Below are 19,516 nucleotides of genomic sequence, written 5' to 3'. Positions count from 1 at the left end.
TTATTTTTTTTTTTTTAAATACCAAAAGTAAAAGTACTAAAGTGTTTGAAAATAGCAGATCTACAAGTTCACGCTATTAATGTGGAGATGACTTTCTAATGATCATCTCCACATTCATTCTGATCATTCTAATCATTGGGGGACAAACCACTTAACCCCACAAGTTGGAGTTGGTTTGACCGACCGTTTGAGGATCCAAATGAGTTAGGAGGTTTAGTCAGAAGCACGTTTTTAATACTTTTCATTGGTTCAATATTTGTAAAACCCACACACAGACGTAAAGGGTGTTCAATAGTACTGATTTATAAGAAAATAACAATAAAATAAAAAATGGAGTTGCCCGACAGCGACAATATGGTATACTGTAAGTGAGTAAAATAATTCCCGGATTGCAGCTTTAGACACAATAACTGTCACTATTAACTGTAGTTCTGTCTCCATGCCAACTACAACAACAACAACAACAACAACAACAAGGAGTCTCCTCTCCATGCTTATCATAGGGGGTGATCACCGGTCACATGCAGTCTTACTGTAGCAGTCTAAACTCTCTGAAGTTCAAAGTGAAAGTGTGAGTCACGGTTCTGACTCCGCCCTAGAGGCTTAGACTACAAAAATAGAGAAGTAGAATGGTCATCACCAATCACAACCTCTCACTGACAACAGAGAGCAGTTCTCTCTGCGCTCTCACATTTCATTTCACTGCCTGTCCACCGAGAGATACAGCTTCCAGCAATGGTGAGTTTGCTCAATAATCTCATTTTCTCTTCTGTGCCTTTGAAAAATGTTACATCTTCTGGCTACACGAGACGTGTCTGAGAGACGTCTGTCGTGGTTTTGATGGACATTTTAATTAATTTTTGAATACATTTTTTTACTATCAAAGAAAGTGCTTTTTTTTCAACAATATGTTTCTTTTCACAAAAAAATTCAACATTATATTACAAACACAGCAGAAAACAAAAAGGACAATTACAATAAAACATACAAGACAATCAATGAAAAAACAAAAACAAAAGAAAAACATACATTGACATCAGCACTACTCCTCTCCAGATTCTTCCATTAAATGTGGCAGATTATTGTTTTCCATATACTGTATAAAACGACCCCACACCTCTTGTTTGTCCTTAAGTATATATGTGATTTTTTTCTAGGGGTAGGCATAAAGACAGTTCCCTGAACCACTGTGCAATGCTTGGTCTATCCGGCCTCTTCCAGGTCAATGCAATTACTCTTTTGGCTTGTAAAAGACAAATATCTATGAATATTCTCTCATTGCGCCTTATTCTGTGTCCAACTGGATAGAGGCCTAGCATGAAAGTGCATAGTTACTTATTTGGTTTTGTGTTTCTCCTGTTTGTTTTTGGGTGAGCTCCTCCAAATTCAGAGTTGAGCACTGATCCATGTATAGTAGCTACAAAAATGCCTGTTCATGTCTGCGCCTGTGTGGTTTGTGGATGAATGAATGAATGGATTTCGTTGACGCGTGTAGCTATTTGAAATATAGTCAGTACTGTAGCTATGTGCTCGTTCTTTTGTGTTGTAACACGCTGGTTCCCAAAGTGGGGTCTGGGGACCCCCAGGGGTCCTTGAGGGGGTTCCCGGGGGTCCCCAGCAAAATGAGTAACAGTTTAAATTCAAACACTATTTTAAGTTTTCTGCACTTTTTGGGGAAAAATGTACAAACCGTGGAAGTCCCTGTTACACAATTGTCTCACTTGAAACTATTTGAGAACCACTTTTGTAACACTCATTGTAACATAAAAGTAGTATAAGGCTACGGCCAGGATGTCAACAGAGAAAAGGGGATATGTGACTTGCTTACCAGTCATGAATGTAACCTTACTAGTTTAGTTTCTCTGTTGTTTTGTGGAACAAGGCATTGAACACTACTCTGCATTTCTTTGTAGCCTACTGTATGACAAACAAAAACAATTGCATATAAAATATACCAAAGCACAGAAAAGTGTGAACTCATTCTTACTACAACTTATTTTTGGTTTTGTCTTAGAGATTTAGTGTCAACAAAGGATAGAGGGGCGTGGTGTTTATGAGTTATGGTGTGAGGGTTTTATTGCTGAATGATCAGATTCATTGATTACATGACAGAGAGGAACTTCTAGTAATCGGTAACCTATATTATAAAACAGTATAGTAAATTAGAAAGCATGGAGCTTCTGTGCGCCTTCTCTGTTGCATTCACATTTATGTGAGCTTTGAGCTTTCGCTCGCAGACCTTCTGCAGAGTTTGACTGGTCTGTGATGATTTTATGTTTGCTGCTACAGATGATTTAGGATTACTGTTATTGTTTTTGTTGATCTGATGAGCTTTTGAAATTGTGGTGCACCAAACATTTCCTCTCACAGGACATTACAGTTTTCAACGTATAAGTCTAAGAGCACTTCTCTGAAGAAGTTCTATGAATAATTATGATGGAAAGCTCAGCATTGTAAGGGGCATCTGTAATACAGAAAGTGTGTAAACAATTAAATACATGCCTACCCTGCTATCTTGCCTATAGTAGTGTTCTCAATGCAAGTTACAGGGTTAGGTTTAGTGAATTATCATAACGTAAAAAGAGGAATTCCTTTGATAAATGAAATGATTTAGAAAACACAGGACATGATGTTAAAGATCCAAAGTGCTATATACTGTATATTGTAATTACTCTGTGACTTTCGAGGCACTATTAACAGATTGTATGTGACTTATGATCTATGGAAGTAAGCAAATGCACTGGTTTACAATATGCACCATTGTGCTTCTGCGTTTAGTTTAGTTTCTGCGTAGTAGAAATATATAGCTTCTTACACGTCATGGAACTCTTACTAAGCTGAGTGTCACTTATGTGTGAATAAATAACTGTAATTCAACAGTAAAACAATGAAAAGGCATTATCTTTGCTTTGTACATCATGTGACCGATTACCGATAGGGAAATTCCCAATCCGTAGACAACAGATAACAACAGACTCATTGTTTGACAACAGCCATATAACTGCATAGTTTATTTATAAGTCAGTAAACTAGCCATGCAGTTAGGATTGCGATAGTTTCACGTAGCTAGAGGATCAGGGATCTCTGGCTGCCAATACGTCTGGTGACATCTGACATCAGATAAATAAAATGCTGCTGCCAGGCTTTTAACACGTACTATTAGAGAAGTGAGCATATCACACCAATCCATACCCACTGTAAGCTACCAGGGTCACTATTCCAACTGGCTTTTGGATGTCATTTGAGCCTCCTTTCTGACAGAAAGCCTTCTCTATCAGAGGGGCTGCCTGAGATCCTCCTGCAGGGCCCTACTAATGGTTCCTAAAATCCCGTCTCGTCTCTAAGGGTGACCGGGTTTTTTACCGTGTTTCACCCTCAGCTGTGAAACTCCCTGTCTGGGGATCTCAGGCAGGCAAACTCAGTGTCCTCTTTTAAATCTCTTCTTAAAACTCCTATTTTATACAGCTTTTATCTTACTTGATGGCATTGTTGTAACTTTTAAAAATGATTGTATCTTTTGGACTTTTGGATTGTATTCACGTTAACAACCCGTGGAGGACCCCGGTCAATAGGGTGCTGAAAATAATTGAGATTACCGTATTCTTTTTGGCAATAGTCTGAAGTTTAACTTTGAGGAAAGAATACTAATTAGGTCATATCACTCATCATCTGTTGAGAAGGCAGGCATTTATTCTGTTAAACAGGCTCACACACACACACACACACACACACACACACACACACACACACACACACACACACACACACACACACACACACACACACACACACACACACACACACACACACACACACACACACACACACACACACACACACACACACACAGACAGTGCCAGCCTGCATGCGCGACTGCCAGCATGTAGCACGTGTGCTGTGGGTGTATTCTTGGCACTGTGTGTGAGAGAGTGTGAGAGTAATTGAGTGTGACAGATAGTGAGGGATATCTCTACAAGCCCAGTCTCGTGCAGTGGTGTAATTTTGTATATTTACTTAAGTACTGTACTTAAGTACAATTTGGAGGTATTTTTTGGGGCGGTGTAGCCGCCCCCTATAAGTGAGTTTTGGACACCGACCAAAAAATTTGTGTACCCCCTAACCCTTCCATTGTTAATGCAAATCGATACTTTTTTCATATCAGCCAATCACATTACAGCTAGTGTCATCACCACTAACTGTAATGTGATTGGCTGACTTTGCAAATTCAGGACTGTGATTGGCTAGCGAAACACATGACACATGTGCAGCCCTATGAATAGCAGTATGGACTTTAACAAAAGTCATTTATCCTTTTTTTAAAGTGAGTCATGTTGTGATGACCACACACCGCCCACTTCACACTGGGTGTGATTTTTACTTTACTGGAGTACTTCCAATGTTCGTGTACTTTTACTTCTAGTCCACTACGTCTCAGAGGCAAATATTGTTTTTTTTACTCCACTACAATTATTTGAAAACTTTAGTTACTAGTTACTTTGTAGATTTTGATTATTATTACAAAACATACATTACCCAATTATTTCGGCTTTTTTCAAAAGTTTGTATAGATTTGAAAACGTGTGAAATGGGACATTCTGCATAATGAGTACTTTCTACTTTCGGTATAATAATACCTTTGTACTTTTACTCAAGTACATTTTGAATTCTGGACTTTTACTTGTAACAGAGTATTTCTACATTGCAGTTTTGATACTTTTACTTAAAGAAATGTAGTACTTTTTCCACCGCTGGTCTCGTGTAGCCAGAAGATGGGAGATGCCTACCGATAACGCCTGGTGACATCTAAATGAAGGTCTAAAACTGTGTGGAAACTATTTGGAGATAAAACTTTTCCTTTTTTACATTTGCCTTGTAGAACCTTGGTTGGTGGTCCTTCATATTTGGGCCATGATATGATTTGTTTTCAAATCAGTAGGCCCCTCTAGTGAACGCTCCGTTGAAGGCTCTTCGCCGAAACGCGTAAGCGTTCGTTTTTTTTTCTTCATTTTTCTTATTTAGGCCCCTCTAGTATTTCCATGTACACCTTCACCAAATATAGCTTATCTACAAGCTCAAAACGTGCTGTGTTCCAGTGTGTTGTGAGCTTGTAGATCTGCTATGTTGGCCAAATGTTTGCCCTAGAGTCTGGACGCTTGGGTTCAAGTCGTTAAGTCATGTGATTACATGTTCTATAAGTCTATAATATACTACTTACCACGTGGGAGCTAAAACATTCGTTCTGCCTCTGACATACTGATACACATCCCCTGGCTACATGCTGTCCCAAACGGGGACCAGGATTAAAGACAATTTTAAGCACAACTGCAACAGTACCAGGAATGATAATGCTCAACTGCTGTCCATTTGCTTCTGGGGGTCCCTGGAACAAAATATTTTGAGATGGGGGTCGGCGGCCAAATACATACCATTTTGGGGGTCCTTGGCATGACAAAGTTTGAGCACCACTGATATAGAAACATACGTTTTTTTTTCAGAAAACTGTTGGGATTTAGAAGATATTTTGTAGAATCAGCCTCAGGTCTTAATAACAACACGTTGTGACTTTGCTTGGGGAGGGGAGGGGAGGGCAGGGGAGGTATAGAAAATTACAGAGTGCAACTGAGGTCGCTATGCCTTCAGCAGGCAGTGTGAGGAGGAGTGTTAGGAGTGTCCAAAGCCCTTATCTATGAACAGAATGCTCCTGCTTTTGAACATGTACAGTGGAGCGCTTATATTGCTTATTATACATTTTTATACAGCTTTTTTTTTGCTATAGGCATCAAGACATGACTAAAGGGACGTTTTTTCATTGTTTTTGGCGGGGCAAGTGGAAGCTAATGAGCTTGGTGTGTGCTCTGATACAGATTTGTTCATCCCAAATGCATTTGCGTATTGTTTTTGGGGGTCTTGAGAGGGAACATACAGCTACAATTTACAATGTAGGCCTTTAGCAGACACTCTCATCCAGAGCGACTCACAATAGGCAAGTCAAACAAATAGATCAAGTGCAGAGAGACAGTGTAGTGCCTCAGTAAACTAGGATCTCAGAGAAACCAAGAACCTGGCATCAGTCTAAACCAGGGTTTCTCAAAGTCTAAACGTTGTGAAACAGACCTGAGTTGCACTGTACTTGGTGCAATCTTTTTCAGCCTACAGTACACCAATTCTCTTCACCAAAAATGGCCGATCTACAAGGTCACAATGCGACCCGTTGTGACGCGTTGTGAGCTTGTGGATCGGCTATTGTTGGTGAATGTTCCCCCCAGGATGGGGATGCTGGGATTTAAGTGGTTAAACGGCAAGTATAAATTTATTTTCAATCTGTCCGAATGGAAACAGATATTCTCTCAAAAGTTTTCCTCCTCCTGACATTGTATCTTAGGGGGAAATATTTACATATTTCCCATAATGTAAGATGCTGTAAAGTAATGTAATTCAGGGGTGCAGTCGATGAAAAGGTTATTTACAGGGGGGCCCTGAGCCAAAAATGTTTGAGAACCACTGGTCTAAATAATGTACTATTAAAAATATATATATAATAATCTGTACATTGAAATATATAGGATATCAGGTAAACAATCAGGATATCAGGTAAACAATGAACCTAGCATGTGTTTAAATAACAATCTAAAAAAATAACATCTAAATTAGATTTTTAACATTGTGGTGAAGAAAAACAAGCCTAACTAACACAAATATGAGAAGGAATGAATGACCAAGGTACGTCTGCATGGTCGTCATATAATGGTCAGTCGCTATAGCATCATCTGCTTGCTGCCTGAGTTCCTTTTTCATGACCAATCTCAGAAAGTACCCAACGGATTTTGTTTTTACCAACAAGGATTTTGTTTTTACCAACAAGGATCACACAAGTGTTACTTCCAAAGCATGTAGTGGAATGAGACTTCCTGGCCAGCTCCTTCCTTACTTGACCTTGAACACATACAAAGAATGAGCGGGAAAAGAAAGTGATAGTGTGGGAAACACAGCTTTGTGGAACCGGTTTACAAGGCTGCGTGAAACATGAAGGAAGAGACAGGGCCAATCCTCTATCTTTAACCACATGAACCCTATTATAGCTTCCCTATTCTGGGAAAACATTCTGCGAAAATGTTTTATGCAGAAGGAAAAATAAAAGGAGCTGACGTAGTATAGAGCAGAGGTTCCCAAACTTTTTAGACCCAAAAGAGAAATTGGACATTTCTCCGGACCCAAACTAGTGAAAATAGTACTGCTATTTTCACTATTTCTTGTGGTGGTGGGCAGCTACTTTACCACTGCTGAGCGCCTTATCACTTAAACCCCAGCCTCTGTATTATGGGGGAAAAAACGCAAAAAAATCCAGATCTACAAGATTACAATGCGTCGCAAGCATTGTAAGCAAGCAAGATATTTAAAGGGATAGTTCTATGAATTAATCACCCCATGGAGACTTGAATTCATGGATATTTTTTTGTCGCATTCCTAAGCCAATAATTTGATGACAAGCGGGCCGGTAGGCAGCGGTTCCGGTAGGAGTCACAAAGGAGACTCTTTGTGTCTCCTACCAGAACCGCTTATTAGGAATGCGACAAAAACAAAAACATATCCATGAATTCAAGTCTCCATGGGGTGACTAATCAATAGAAAAATAGTCATTTTGGGGGTGAACTATATTAAAGGGGTATCCCTTTAATATAGAGCGAATGGTTAAACTTTGAATTGTTCCCAACCAGTTTTAGCCCATTCATTGAATTTGGGTGTCACCAGACATCAGTAGGTAGGCTGACTGATGGTCTGGCTATGTGAGGCAAAAATGAAATTCCCATAGTACTTTTTTCCCTCCCACTATGGGAATTTCCTCACGTCACGTTTGATTTGTCTTCCTGCAGGGAACACACTGAGCTAATTTCCTCTTTGCTGATGAGGAAATTAGAGACTGAAGGTCAACAAGAAACATTCTCTATACTTTGTGATTTACATCCATGGTTCTCAACCTGTGGGACCCGGGGCCACGAGGGTATCGCACGTGGGCCCTCAACTAATTGGCAAAACACAAATATTTCAGTGATAATATAATATGAATTATATGCAAAGAAAATAATATATTTCCTGAAAACCTAAAAGATAAAATGTTTTCAATGTGATAAATAGGACTACTGTATTAGTTAATTTGATCCAAGCTGGAACACAATCAATTGATTGATCATTAAAATAAACATGACAATCTGTATGTAAAAATGTATGCGGCCCACCCAAGTGGTCATATGGGTCAGCAAAGTGTGACCCCGGTCAACAAAGCATGGGTTTAAGTCACTGGTCTCAAACGCGTGTACAAGTGGAACCAAATGGACCCTTTACAGATCCATTTGGTTCCATGTGTACACTCAAGTCAAGTTAACACTGAGGATTTCACATTGTAGATTAGGGCGGGGTCCCAGAGATAGCACATTTATTGAATCAATTGGGGGATCGGTGGCGTGATGCATATCAATTTGAGGGTCTTTGACAAAGGTTGAGAACCACTGGTTTAAAGTTAAATTGATACAAATCACCCACCTTTTCATAAGAAAACGACACTGAACGTCAGGCCTGCTATCACTGTTCAGTCAATTCGATATTCAATATTTCAACATGTATATTCATAATATTGTATTAATAAAAACTTCCTCCTCTGTTTTGTATCCAGCAGGAACCAATGAAGAAAAGGATTTCTCTGTGAGTATCACTTTCATTTTCTGTTGTGTGTGAGATACCTGTGAGATTATGACTCAAACGTTCACAGCAGCTGTGACTAACAAGTTGATTATTTACAGACAAACCAGCCAGGCTTCCTACAAAAGTCTGCAGAGGTTTGAACAGTAGTTGAAGCCATGGATGTGTGGATGTAGCCATGTTGGGAATTCTTTTATATCTAATTGTTGGCTGTTCACTGAATGAGAGCTCATAACATAAGGCTGGGCAATATATAGATATTATATCGATATTGAGATATTGTGACTAGATATCGTCTGGGGTTTTAGATATTGTAATATTGTGATATGGCGTAAGTGTTGTCTTTTCCTGGTTTTAATCACTTAGCCTCATTTTCTACAAATTTAGATATCAGTCATGAAATATGACATTTCTATAACATTTACATACGACTAAAAATTTGGGCCTGATCAGATCCCCTTTGACTTATAAAATTAAAGATTCTTATTCTTATTTCAGTAATCAGTATTAAGTATAAAACCTACAGTCTGTGAAAAAGGCGCTTCTGTGGCATACTCGGTCCAGTGGTTTGTGACATTAGCTTCAGATACACAGACAGAGAGAAAGGTAGACAGACAGACAGACAGACAGACAGACAGACAGACAGACAGACAGACAGACAGACAGACAGACAGTGGTTCTCAAGTGATTTCCGGGGACCCCCAGGGGTCCTTGAGGGGGTTTCATGGAGTCCCCAGCTAAATAAGTTAATATAGCATCAAAATCAGTTTAACCATATTAACCCTATATTATGTCGGCCATTTGAAAATAGCTGATAGAAAAAAAAGAAAATCATTCAAAACCAAATCAAACCAAAACATCTTGAAGACATTTGAAAATGTTTGAATATGTTTTAAACATTCTAATAACACAAATCCCTGAGGGTCCCTGGCACAACATATTTTCCGATCGGGGTCCGCGGCCAAATTGATTTGGGGGGTTTGACATGAAATAGTTTGAGAACCAACATTTGTGTACATGTGTACAGTATGTCTGACTTTGTTTACCTGTGTAACTATGGAAACATACAAATAAGCTTATGTGAATCATTCCATTCCATGTCAACAGCGTCAACTCCGTGATGTGGGCTCTGCTGTTGACACACCTCCTGTCCCTGACTGCCACAGGTATGGGCTTACAAAATAACAATGACAGCACAGTTTACTCATCCCAAACAATCATTAATCTAATCTTTACAGCGGGTTATTCATTAGTTTTTTTTTTTAATTCAAAGCCATATTATTTATCAGAAAAGGGAGCTATAACCACAACAAATGCCATGGATGGTGGAAAGGACATTGCATGCATCAGGTTTCACATGAAAAGGGAAAGGAGAAGTGGAACGCAGAGGAATTCGTCTGTAAAAAGATGTGACAAAATGTACTGAACCCTGCTCCCTTGAAACCACAACACAAATGTCTACCCTGGAAACAAACAAAACAATCAAAAACAACTCTAATTGTGTTTACTTAAAGCCTCACTATGTAACCTTTTTAATGCATAAAATGTAATTTTGTCCAATCTGTATGGTAGAGTATGTTAATACAACTTTGTCTCCCTGCTCTTCTATTGAGACATTTAGATTGTGTCAAAGGTCATGTCTCACCTAGACACAGGATCTGACAATTTTGACCTGATGGTCAAGATTCAATGTAGCCCCTGAGCAAGCAGGTGGGCTCTATTAGCTCAATGGTAAAACAATTCAGCACTTGCGAAGGAAACCGGGTTTAAATCCAGCGTAGAAGAGGAAAATTACGCAGTGCTGCTTTAAAGCTACACTATGCACCCTTTTTTAGTGCATACGATGTTATTTTGACCAATATGAAGAGTATGTTAATACAGTATAAAAAACAACTATGGTGGTTGTATTTGGACTCCCTGCTCTTCTCTTCTGTGCAAGCGGGCAGGCTCTATTAGCTCAGTGATCAAAATGTCAGCACTTACACAGAGGGAACCCGAGTTTGAATCTCGGGGTCGACATCACAGTTACAGAGTGAAGCTTTACGTTTAGAAATATCTTGATGTCATTTGATGCATTTTTATTAGCAGGCATAAGGTGTGTACTGCCATAGATATTAATATCTACCACATGTGTTTTAGTTTTCTCTCTTAAAATGGGTAATATTCATGCTATGTTTGCATTGTTTGAGGGGCACTAAATATTGAAATATTCTGCCCAAATGACATCTTGTGGTGCTTAAGACAGGTATTATTCAGACCGTATAAGTTATGACTAAATGCATTTTTTGTAGTTGCTTCTCGTACAGTTACAGTAGCATGTCAAGCCACGTTCAAGTTTATATTCCTTTTGCAAGTCCACACTGCTTGACAAAAGATACTTTGATATCATTAAATCGTAATTCCAGCCTAAATCCATTAACAATTACACAATGATTCTAAAACGTATTTTTAGTAGCCCTTCACCTTTGACCCTTGTTCTGATTGTCTTTCTCAGGCTCTGCGGTTGTGATCCAGGGAGAGGTTGGTGGGAGCGTCACCTTTCAGTGCCAATCTGACGAAGAGAGGCCACTGTATCTGCTCTACTTGCAGAAACAGACTAAAATGTTTGGTGAAATATTCATAAATGGGTACCACACAACAAAGTCTTACACTAGTCCTGATCAGAACCGCAGTCAGGTGGATCACACCAAAAGAACCATAGAGTTGTGGAATCTGACATTTTCGGACAGTGGGCAGTATCACTGTCACATTTTGTACCGTACAACGGCTGGCACTGGGAGCACAACAAAACCAAACCAATTCACCCTTGAGGTCAAACGTAAGACTCTATATTTCATATGGCCTGTTGTTTGATTGACATGCTTATTTCACCATTATTTCTCCACAGGTTTTATTAACAAGTAGGCCTATATTCCAAAAATGCGGGTTACCAAGAATGGTCTTTTTTGTCTTTTTTACTCTCACATATAGATGCCAGAAATATGTTCTCAGTTTGAGGAAAATGCAGTCTATAAAGTATAGTTCATCTGTTTAATCACAGAGAATATTTCTCACACTCACTGTCTTTCTTCCGTAGCCAAAGACACTAAACCTACACTGTCAGTGAACAAAGATTGCCATGATGATGACCCTGTCTGCGTGGTTACGTGTGCTGCATGCGGTGGCTACCCCGAACCTCAGGTGACGTGGAATGTAACCACGGGCGGCGAGCTCTGGAGACTCACGAACGGCAAAGAGGTCAGAAAAGAAGACAAAGACTCCCGGCTGTTCAACATCACACGCACTGCCTCCGTCAACTGCACTTCTGGACGGCCACTATCTTTCCGTTGCTCTGTTGGGGACGTCACTTCTAATTACATCACAGTGTGTAAGTACTGAACCCCAGCAGTGGTGGAAAAAGCACTATAACTTTACTACGTAAAAATATCAATACTGCAATGTAGAAATACTCTGTTACAAGTATAAGTCCGGAATTAAAATTTTACTTCAGCAAAAGTACAAAAGTATTGGTATAGACACACACGGGCTGTGACGGGCGCCTACAAATTCATGCCCACTTTTGAGACAGCGCCGCTACTAGAGGTCCGTTAGAATGATGAACTGCAGCTCTCAATGCAATCTCTATAAGAGGCTTTGTAAAATACTGTATTTTCACTGGTTAACTATTGAGGCTGTAGCGATTTCTTTTGTGTTCTAATAAACTGTCCCATTTGTTTAATTTATCCTTTTTAATGTCCCATATCTGTCATCTCGATATACTACCCACAATATACTATAATATACTCCATCTGTGTGTTAAAAGATCTAGCATCTGAAATCTAAAGTTTAAGTGGTCACATGGTATATACCCCACCGACGCATCCCTTGAGGATTTCAATACCCAGAAAACCGGCGAAAGTGGCCGTTTTCAAGATGTTTTGGTCATTATGTCTGGAACAGAAGGTCCAATCTGCTCGGTTCAAAGCTTGTTGGATGCGTGACTTTGAGTACAGTAAGCACGCAATGACACATTTTCGAGATCTTAGTTGGGCAGGCGACCGCCTGTCCTGCCTCTACAGTGGGTACGCCACTGGTCGGCGCTCTGCGCTCGTAAAGACACTGATGTCACTGAAATGCGACAACTTCTCTGTTTGCCGTCTACCCTCTGCTGTGTTAAGATTATGGCTAATCCATTAAAGTAGAAAATTAAATGTGAAACACATCAACTATTAAGAAAGATATGTTGTCAAAGACACTCCATACATTTGGAAACATATTTTTATTTAAATAAGTATCGTCTCCAGTTAATGTAGAAATATTTTAAAAGTAGGCTAACTCTCATATCCTCTCATAGGGAATGCATTGGCAGCTGCAGTTCATAGTTCTCACGGACCTCGAGTAGCGGCGCCGTCTCGAAACTGGGCGTGAAATTTGTAGTTCCCGTGTTGGTCTATATTCCTGAAACGTGCGGATGACCAGGTGTAGGTCATGATCAATCTGGAAGGCTGCATCCAACAACATCCAACTTCAAAGTCACCGTACTGAACAGTGTTGCTATATCCGCTTATTATAAGCGAATTTTGGCGTATTTTTCTGTAAAGTTGCTTGTAAATATTGGTAGCTGTGGGGTGCAGTTTTCTGGGCTGGTTTCTAAAGTGTAGTTGCTTATTTGGGCTTACTTCACAATTGTTCAATTATTTTAACCAGTGGTTCTCAAATATTTTTATGTCATGGACCCCCAAGTTAATATGTAGGCTAATTTATCCCTATAAGCCCCATCTGAAAATGTTTTGTGCCAGCTGGAGCCCCATACCAGATTTGTGTTGTTAGAATGTTTAGAAAATCTTCCAAATATTCCACATTTCATTTGTAGCATTTTAGCTTGTAGATCGTCTATTTTCAATTTGCTTTTAGATCGGCTATTTTCAATGTATACAGTGTCTAATTATAGGTTTAATTAAAGTGCTCATAATGGCTTAGTGCCATAGTTGCTTCTTTGGGGCTTGCTTTTCTAGATGTGGTTGCTTATTTCTCTCACAAAATCTAGCAACACTGGTGGTGCGGAGAAGTCATCTCTCGTCTAAAAAAAAAACAGATATCGGAGTCACATCACCTTGACAGTTAACTTGTACATCTGCTCTGTCTGGAAGCGGGGATCAGCTGAACGTAATGCTCTCATCATGTGTGATGAGACTAAAGACGTTTACAGCTAACCCCACCACCAAATAATAGACTATAAACATGGAAAGGATATTGTATAAGCCTTTTCTACTGAACATTGCTCACCTTTACCGAGGTAAAAAGATGATGTTGAAATCCAGGGCATAGCTACAAGTGGAATGCTGCTATTCGATTATGGACTAGAGCTTAGGTTAAGACATTTTTGTTGAATAGCATGAGAACGAGTTCATTCCCTTTGTTGAGCCAAATCTGGATTGAACATGATTCGTGGAGCTGCCTCTGGTGTTATGATCGTGGACTGGATTAAACTTTGAAGTGTGGTATGTTTGATTTGCAGGTAAGGAATCCAGGGATGATGACGACACAAAACCGATTGACATTGACAACCCGCAATGGATGATACCGGCTGCTGTAGTGCTGGCGGTTATCATTGCAGCGTCATCGCTCATCATCCTGATACGACACAAATGCAAAACTCCATGCCCTGATCATGGTAATGTCACTAAAACTGTGACATTTGACCTGCTTTGCACACATTTGAGTTATGATTTACCCATATAATATACTTTGTTGTGTGATGACGAATAGTTAAAATAACAGATCTACAAGCTCACAACATATTGCGATGTGAGCTTTTAGATCTGGTATGTATGCCGTTTTTGACCATTTCAGAGTAATCACATGGCCAAAATAGGGATGCCAGGTTGAAAGTGGTTAATGATTGGTATTGTGTATTATAACAACACACAAAAACATCTCACAAGCCTTTCTTTATGTTGATTTTCAGCAGAAACGGGGCCTACACATTCAGGGTAAGTACCTTAGATTAGAAACTTTAATTGGTTGACATTTCCAACAGTCATGGTACCTATAAGCAACATGCTGGCTAAGGATGTGTAAATTTGACAAACTCTATCTATTTTTTGTTTTGCTAGGGAGGACATGGCTCTGAATAGAATGGACCAGCCAGCAGAGACTGAGGGATCTTAAAGTGTATCATCGGCAAACGGACATCATCTGTGAACTGAATATGTTCTGCCGGAACCAATACAAAGAGCTTTGTTTTAAAAAGTTCTATAAGTGAAATGTTTCTACCATCTGCCTGCTATGATCCAAATACACATTTATTTATAAAGGACTTTTACAAACAGGCCAGTACAGGGGAAAGGTGCTCTCGCTTGTGTTTAACTGTTAAAAGACAAGCTTCAGCATTCTGGATCAACTGCAAAGTATGAGAGATGAGATTCAGTTTCAGCTTCACCCAGCTGATGGCTGCTCGGAGTGGAGCTATAAGCCTAAGGGACACATTGACACTTTGACATGAGAGGGCCGGGAGGCGAACCGGTGACCTTCTGATTACTAGACGGCCTGCCCCTAAAATGTAAATACAAATATATACAATATTTATATGAGGGGCATCACAGGCAACACTGGGTCTAATTATTTACATTTTCCAAAATATAAGGCCATCCAGGCTTTGATCCAGATGACAGATGAGGAAATTCAGATCTACAGCGTCGAATGCAACTGTGAAATCTAAAAGCACAAGAAGGGTAGAATCCACAGAGTCAGTGTAGGGATAATGAATTATTGTTAAACACGTTTACAAGTGCAGATTCAGTGCTATGAAAGGCTTTACAACCATTGGGAGCTTGAAATGTGAAAATGTCTGGCTATGTCAGGGTCACATATAGCCTATACACTAGTATTTGTCATACTGATGAAAATAATATAGGCCACTTCTATGTGAATATATACCCAGCTTTCCCCTCAACCTGGCTTCCCTATAGTTTGGGCATATCATAATAGGCAAAAAAGGAAGAAATGGTCTAAAGTTGCTAAAATAAGATCTGCAATAGTACACAAAGCGTTGTGAGCTTGTATATCTGCTAGTTTCACTATTCGCAGTATGACAAAATATATAGGTTTAAAGTGGTTCAAGGTAGTTTAGATGTAAGCGTTATGATTAGTTATTCTAAAATTGCTGCTACAGTAGGTGTGTGGTGAAGGCAACTCCTTTGCGGAGCTAATTCTTTCTGCAGTACCTGTGAAAATCTTAGCGTTCTTTCTGAATAAACCAGTGTGATCCGGCTTTCCGCATCCGGTAATTTCCACACACATATAAATGCTATTGCTGTATCTGCTCTAGATCGGAACAGAAACCTGCAAAGTGACTTGAGCCCAGTCTACTGTGAAGCGCTCCGTTATTTAGAACACTGTTCTACTGAGTAGATGAACGTTGGGAGGACATCATATCATATCAGGTCATAATTGTTTCATTTCGGAGACAGATTGAGTGCCATAGAATCATGTGTTGTTTTAATGTGATCTTGCACTTTATATTAATGCTTTCAAAGGGAAGTAATGTGGTATTTAGATATTTAAAAAATCTGAGAGTAATGTTTCCGGCTTATCTGTAGTTGCACAGGTAAAATCCTTCTATTTATTTTCACAATTTTTTGTGAAATGTACTATTTTCAGTACTGCCAGCTACAATGTAGTTAATTTTAAATCCCTTACTCCCTTTTTGTAAATGGTACAATTCTCAAAAAAATAAGCTTTTTCTACTGTATTTTGCACTGCATTTTTATTTTCTGTGAACTTAGTTTTTATAAAGGACAACAATGGATCATTTTTTTAAGACAAAACATTTATGTGTTTTTATCCTTTCGACAACAGGTATATGTTTATTCATATCATCATGTAAATAAAGATGTCAACAGAAAATGTAGTCTTTTTGTAGACTTTTCTATTCTTTGATACTAATGTGACTGTCTGGATATCCGGAGGCATTTATATACTTAACAGAAAAGGAAATTGGCCAATCTAACACAACTACAGAAATTAAACACTGCAGTCAATAAACATAATGTACATGAAATATCAATATTGGTTCCATAAGGGGTCTGAACCACATTGTTAAAATTGTTTTTCAAAGACATTTACGCCATGCTTGGAAACAAATCTGAGATGTTTTTTGTAGAGAGTTAAGTCGTCAAAAATCTAAGTTTCACTTGAGGAAAGGAAGATTTGGCAGGCGATGTGGTTTCCCTTACCAGCTTTCTGAGAAAGACCCAATGCGCAAAAGAACATTGCTTTCATTTCCCACATGTGATTTGACAGAAAAACACATAACTTTGGTTTGATCATCCTGTACTCTTGACCATTCTGCCCATGTTCAATAGATAGCCCACATGTTCCTCTAGAGTCTATGACCAGTAGCTGCTTGCTGTGTCACATTTTATATAGTAGATAGACAGGCCCTGTTTGCTTGAGCACAAATGCTAAGTAAGTAAGTAAGTAAGTAATTAAGTAATGAGAATGTTATCTACAGTAGATAGTTTAGACAGATGCCTTTGGTTTGATGGTTTGATGTTTACATGTTATCATGGGTACTTTGTTGCATTTAATTAATTTCTTTGCACTCTACTGACAATTTATTTTCTTGTCTGTTGGCTACACTACAGTAATTAAGGATCATACCACTTAACGTCAGTCTTGCACTTTGCAAGTCACTCTGGATAATGGATAATGTATCCACACATCATACGATGGTGTAGCGTGCCGGAAATATCTGCTATTGAAAATCAGGCTTTTGAGCAGTCATTCTCAAAGTGGGGTCTATAACCCTGACAGTATTCAAATGGAACCAAATGGACGCTAACGGGTCCATTTGGTTCCATTTGTATACTGTCAGAGTAAAGGGAGGTCCTTGACATTTTGAGAACCACTGCTTTAGAGTGTTTCTGCTACATGCCTAAATTGTAAACTGTATCAGAACTAGGCCTACTATTAGAGTTACATATGTTGAAGCTACAATGGATATGCAGAGAGGCAGAGAGACAAGCACACAGAACACTTTCTGTGTGCTAGCTTGTCTCTCTTCCTCTCTGTAGGCTGGCAAACACCAAGTAGTTTACAGAGGTTGATGTGGAATTTAATAAGTAGAAATTATCCCATATAAGAGTAGAGTTCAAGTTGAAAAGTCAGTGGTTTTCCTGATGCCAAGGCCCTGCTGCACTACAGCTTTTTTTAAATTTTCACCCGAGATGTCATTATTGTAACAGCCAGTAGATGGCAGACTAAGATCACATTATGACGATGGCTCATCAACAGGCCTGGCTCACCATGTGGCCGTCCTTGGTGCTGTTCAGTGTATGGAGGTTAGGTAACAGGATAGGTGGGCAAATGAGGATAGGTGGGCACCAAGGAAGAGTGGGCACATCTGTGTTAAATTGGCTATTTTTCCCAACAATTTAATATTAAAAAAAATTTTTTTTAAGTAAAGTATACATGATTAGAACATGCTTAAACATTTGACAATTAAGGTCTAATATTTCTACAATTGCTACAAATTGCTACAAAACCTCTATATCCAGTCATTTTGGGGCATAAACAAGAAGTTGAAGCATAACATTAAGTCTGATAATGATGCACCGTGCATGTTCACATCATGTACCGTATACTTTACATTATTAATTCATCAAATGTTGTATTTTTCAAAATTTTGGACAGAATGGCCAATTTTACATCGAGGAGCCCAGATGTGCCTAGTGCCCACCTATCCTGTATCCGAGGTAGGCGGTAGATATCAGGTCCATAAACTGTATGGAGTTTTATTAAACAGATACATAAACTGTTAAACTGAAAAAACAAAATTAATGCCATTTAACCACTTAAACCGAACATACTTAGCAGACCGGAGTCCCCCAGGGGTCAATACTAGGCTGCACTCCATTTTCCCGCTACACCAAGATCTACTACTTTCTGCATATGTTCAACTATTTTAACTGAATGTTTATGATTATGAAAATCATAAACATGTCTATGATTATGAATATTATAGTAGATATCATGGTTTGTTTTGACTACAAGAACCAAGTGAACTGTGTCGTGTTAACATATTTCACAGGTTCTGGGTTTGTTTCCATTGCGCTATACGGCTGGGTTTCACATAAGGTCAGAACTCAGAACCTAATTTAGGCCCTGCTCAGCAGGTGGCAATAACCCTGCGTCTTCGTATTCATGTCTATGCTCTTTCGCCCCCTGCATTACAAGGCTATGTAAAGAACCTGGCTTGCACCATTGATGCACTGGGAGGAAAACTGGAGCCGGAAGTTCAATGGAATGCATTGAAGTCAAATTTATTGTGACCTTTGTCAGATCGGTTCAGGGAAATAAAAGACATATAGCTTTCTGAGGTCTTGTTTTTCGATGTGCACTAGCATCTATCTATATATACATTTCTAAACCCAAAACCCCCCCAAAAAAACTGCCACTGTGTGGGACTAAACACAAAAACAACATATCAATGTCACTAACAAGACACGCCACAACGTGCAGAATTACTACGCGCAGTCTGTAGGCCACTTCATACTGCTCAGCACACATCTGGCCCCTCGCAGCATAATTAATTGCGGCAAACACAAACTCACAACATTACAGTCGGCCATGTTGTTCCTTAGCGTCATCGCCGACCACCGCCCAACGAGACCCAAGTGAGGTCAGACAACACACTCCATATTTGGGCATAGCTCCATTGGGAACATCTCCTATTATGGCTTTATATATTATAGAGACCAACAAACACAAGGCACCGCGCAGCGGCTAGGGGGGAGGGGCGCGCAGCGCCCCGACCCTCTAGTATATATATACAATTTGA

General features: G+C 39.4%; 1 protein-coding gene across 1 annotated transcript; it reads left to right on the top strand.

The window, feature by feature from the left end:
* Nucleotides 1-664: 664 nt before the first annotated feature.
* LOC311050183 (T-lymphocyte surface antigen Ly-9-like) lies at nucleotides 665-16,533 on the top strand. Its single transcript, XM_084064165.1, has 8 exons — nucleotides 665-738; nucleotides 8,669-8,697; nucleotides 9,802-9,860; nucleotides 11,189-11,512; nucleotides 11,771-12,061; nucleotides 14,192-14,347; nucleotides 14,642-14,666; nucleotides 14,790-16,533. The coding sequence occupies exons 1-8, from the start codon at nucleotides 736-738 to the stop codon at nucleotides 14,842-14,844; spliced, it is 942 nt and encodes a 313-aa protein (XP_083920291.1). The 5' UTR covers nucleotides 665-735; the 3' UTR covers nucleotides 14,845-16,533.
* Nucleotides 16,534-19,516: the final 2,983 nt, after the last annotated feature.

Source organism: Gymnoscopelus microlampas, assembly GCF_963454915.1.
Source record: "Gymnoscopelus microlampas genome assembly, chromosome: 8".
Taxonomy (NCBI): domain Eukaryota; kingdom Metazoa; phylum Chordata; class Actinopteri; order Myctophiformes; family Myctophidae; genus Gymnoscopelus; species Gymnoscopelus microlampas.
Note: the sequence above shows the minus strand (reverse complement) of the source record. Positions and strands in the feature narration are given on the sequence as shown.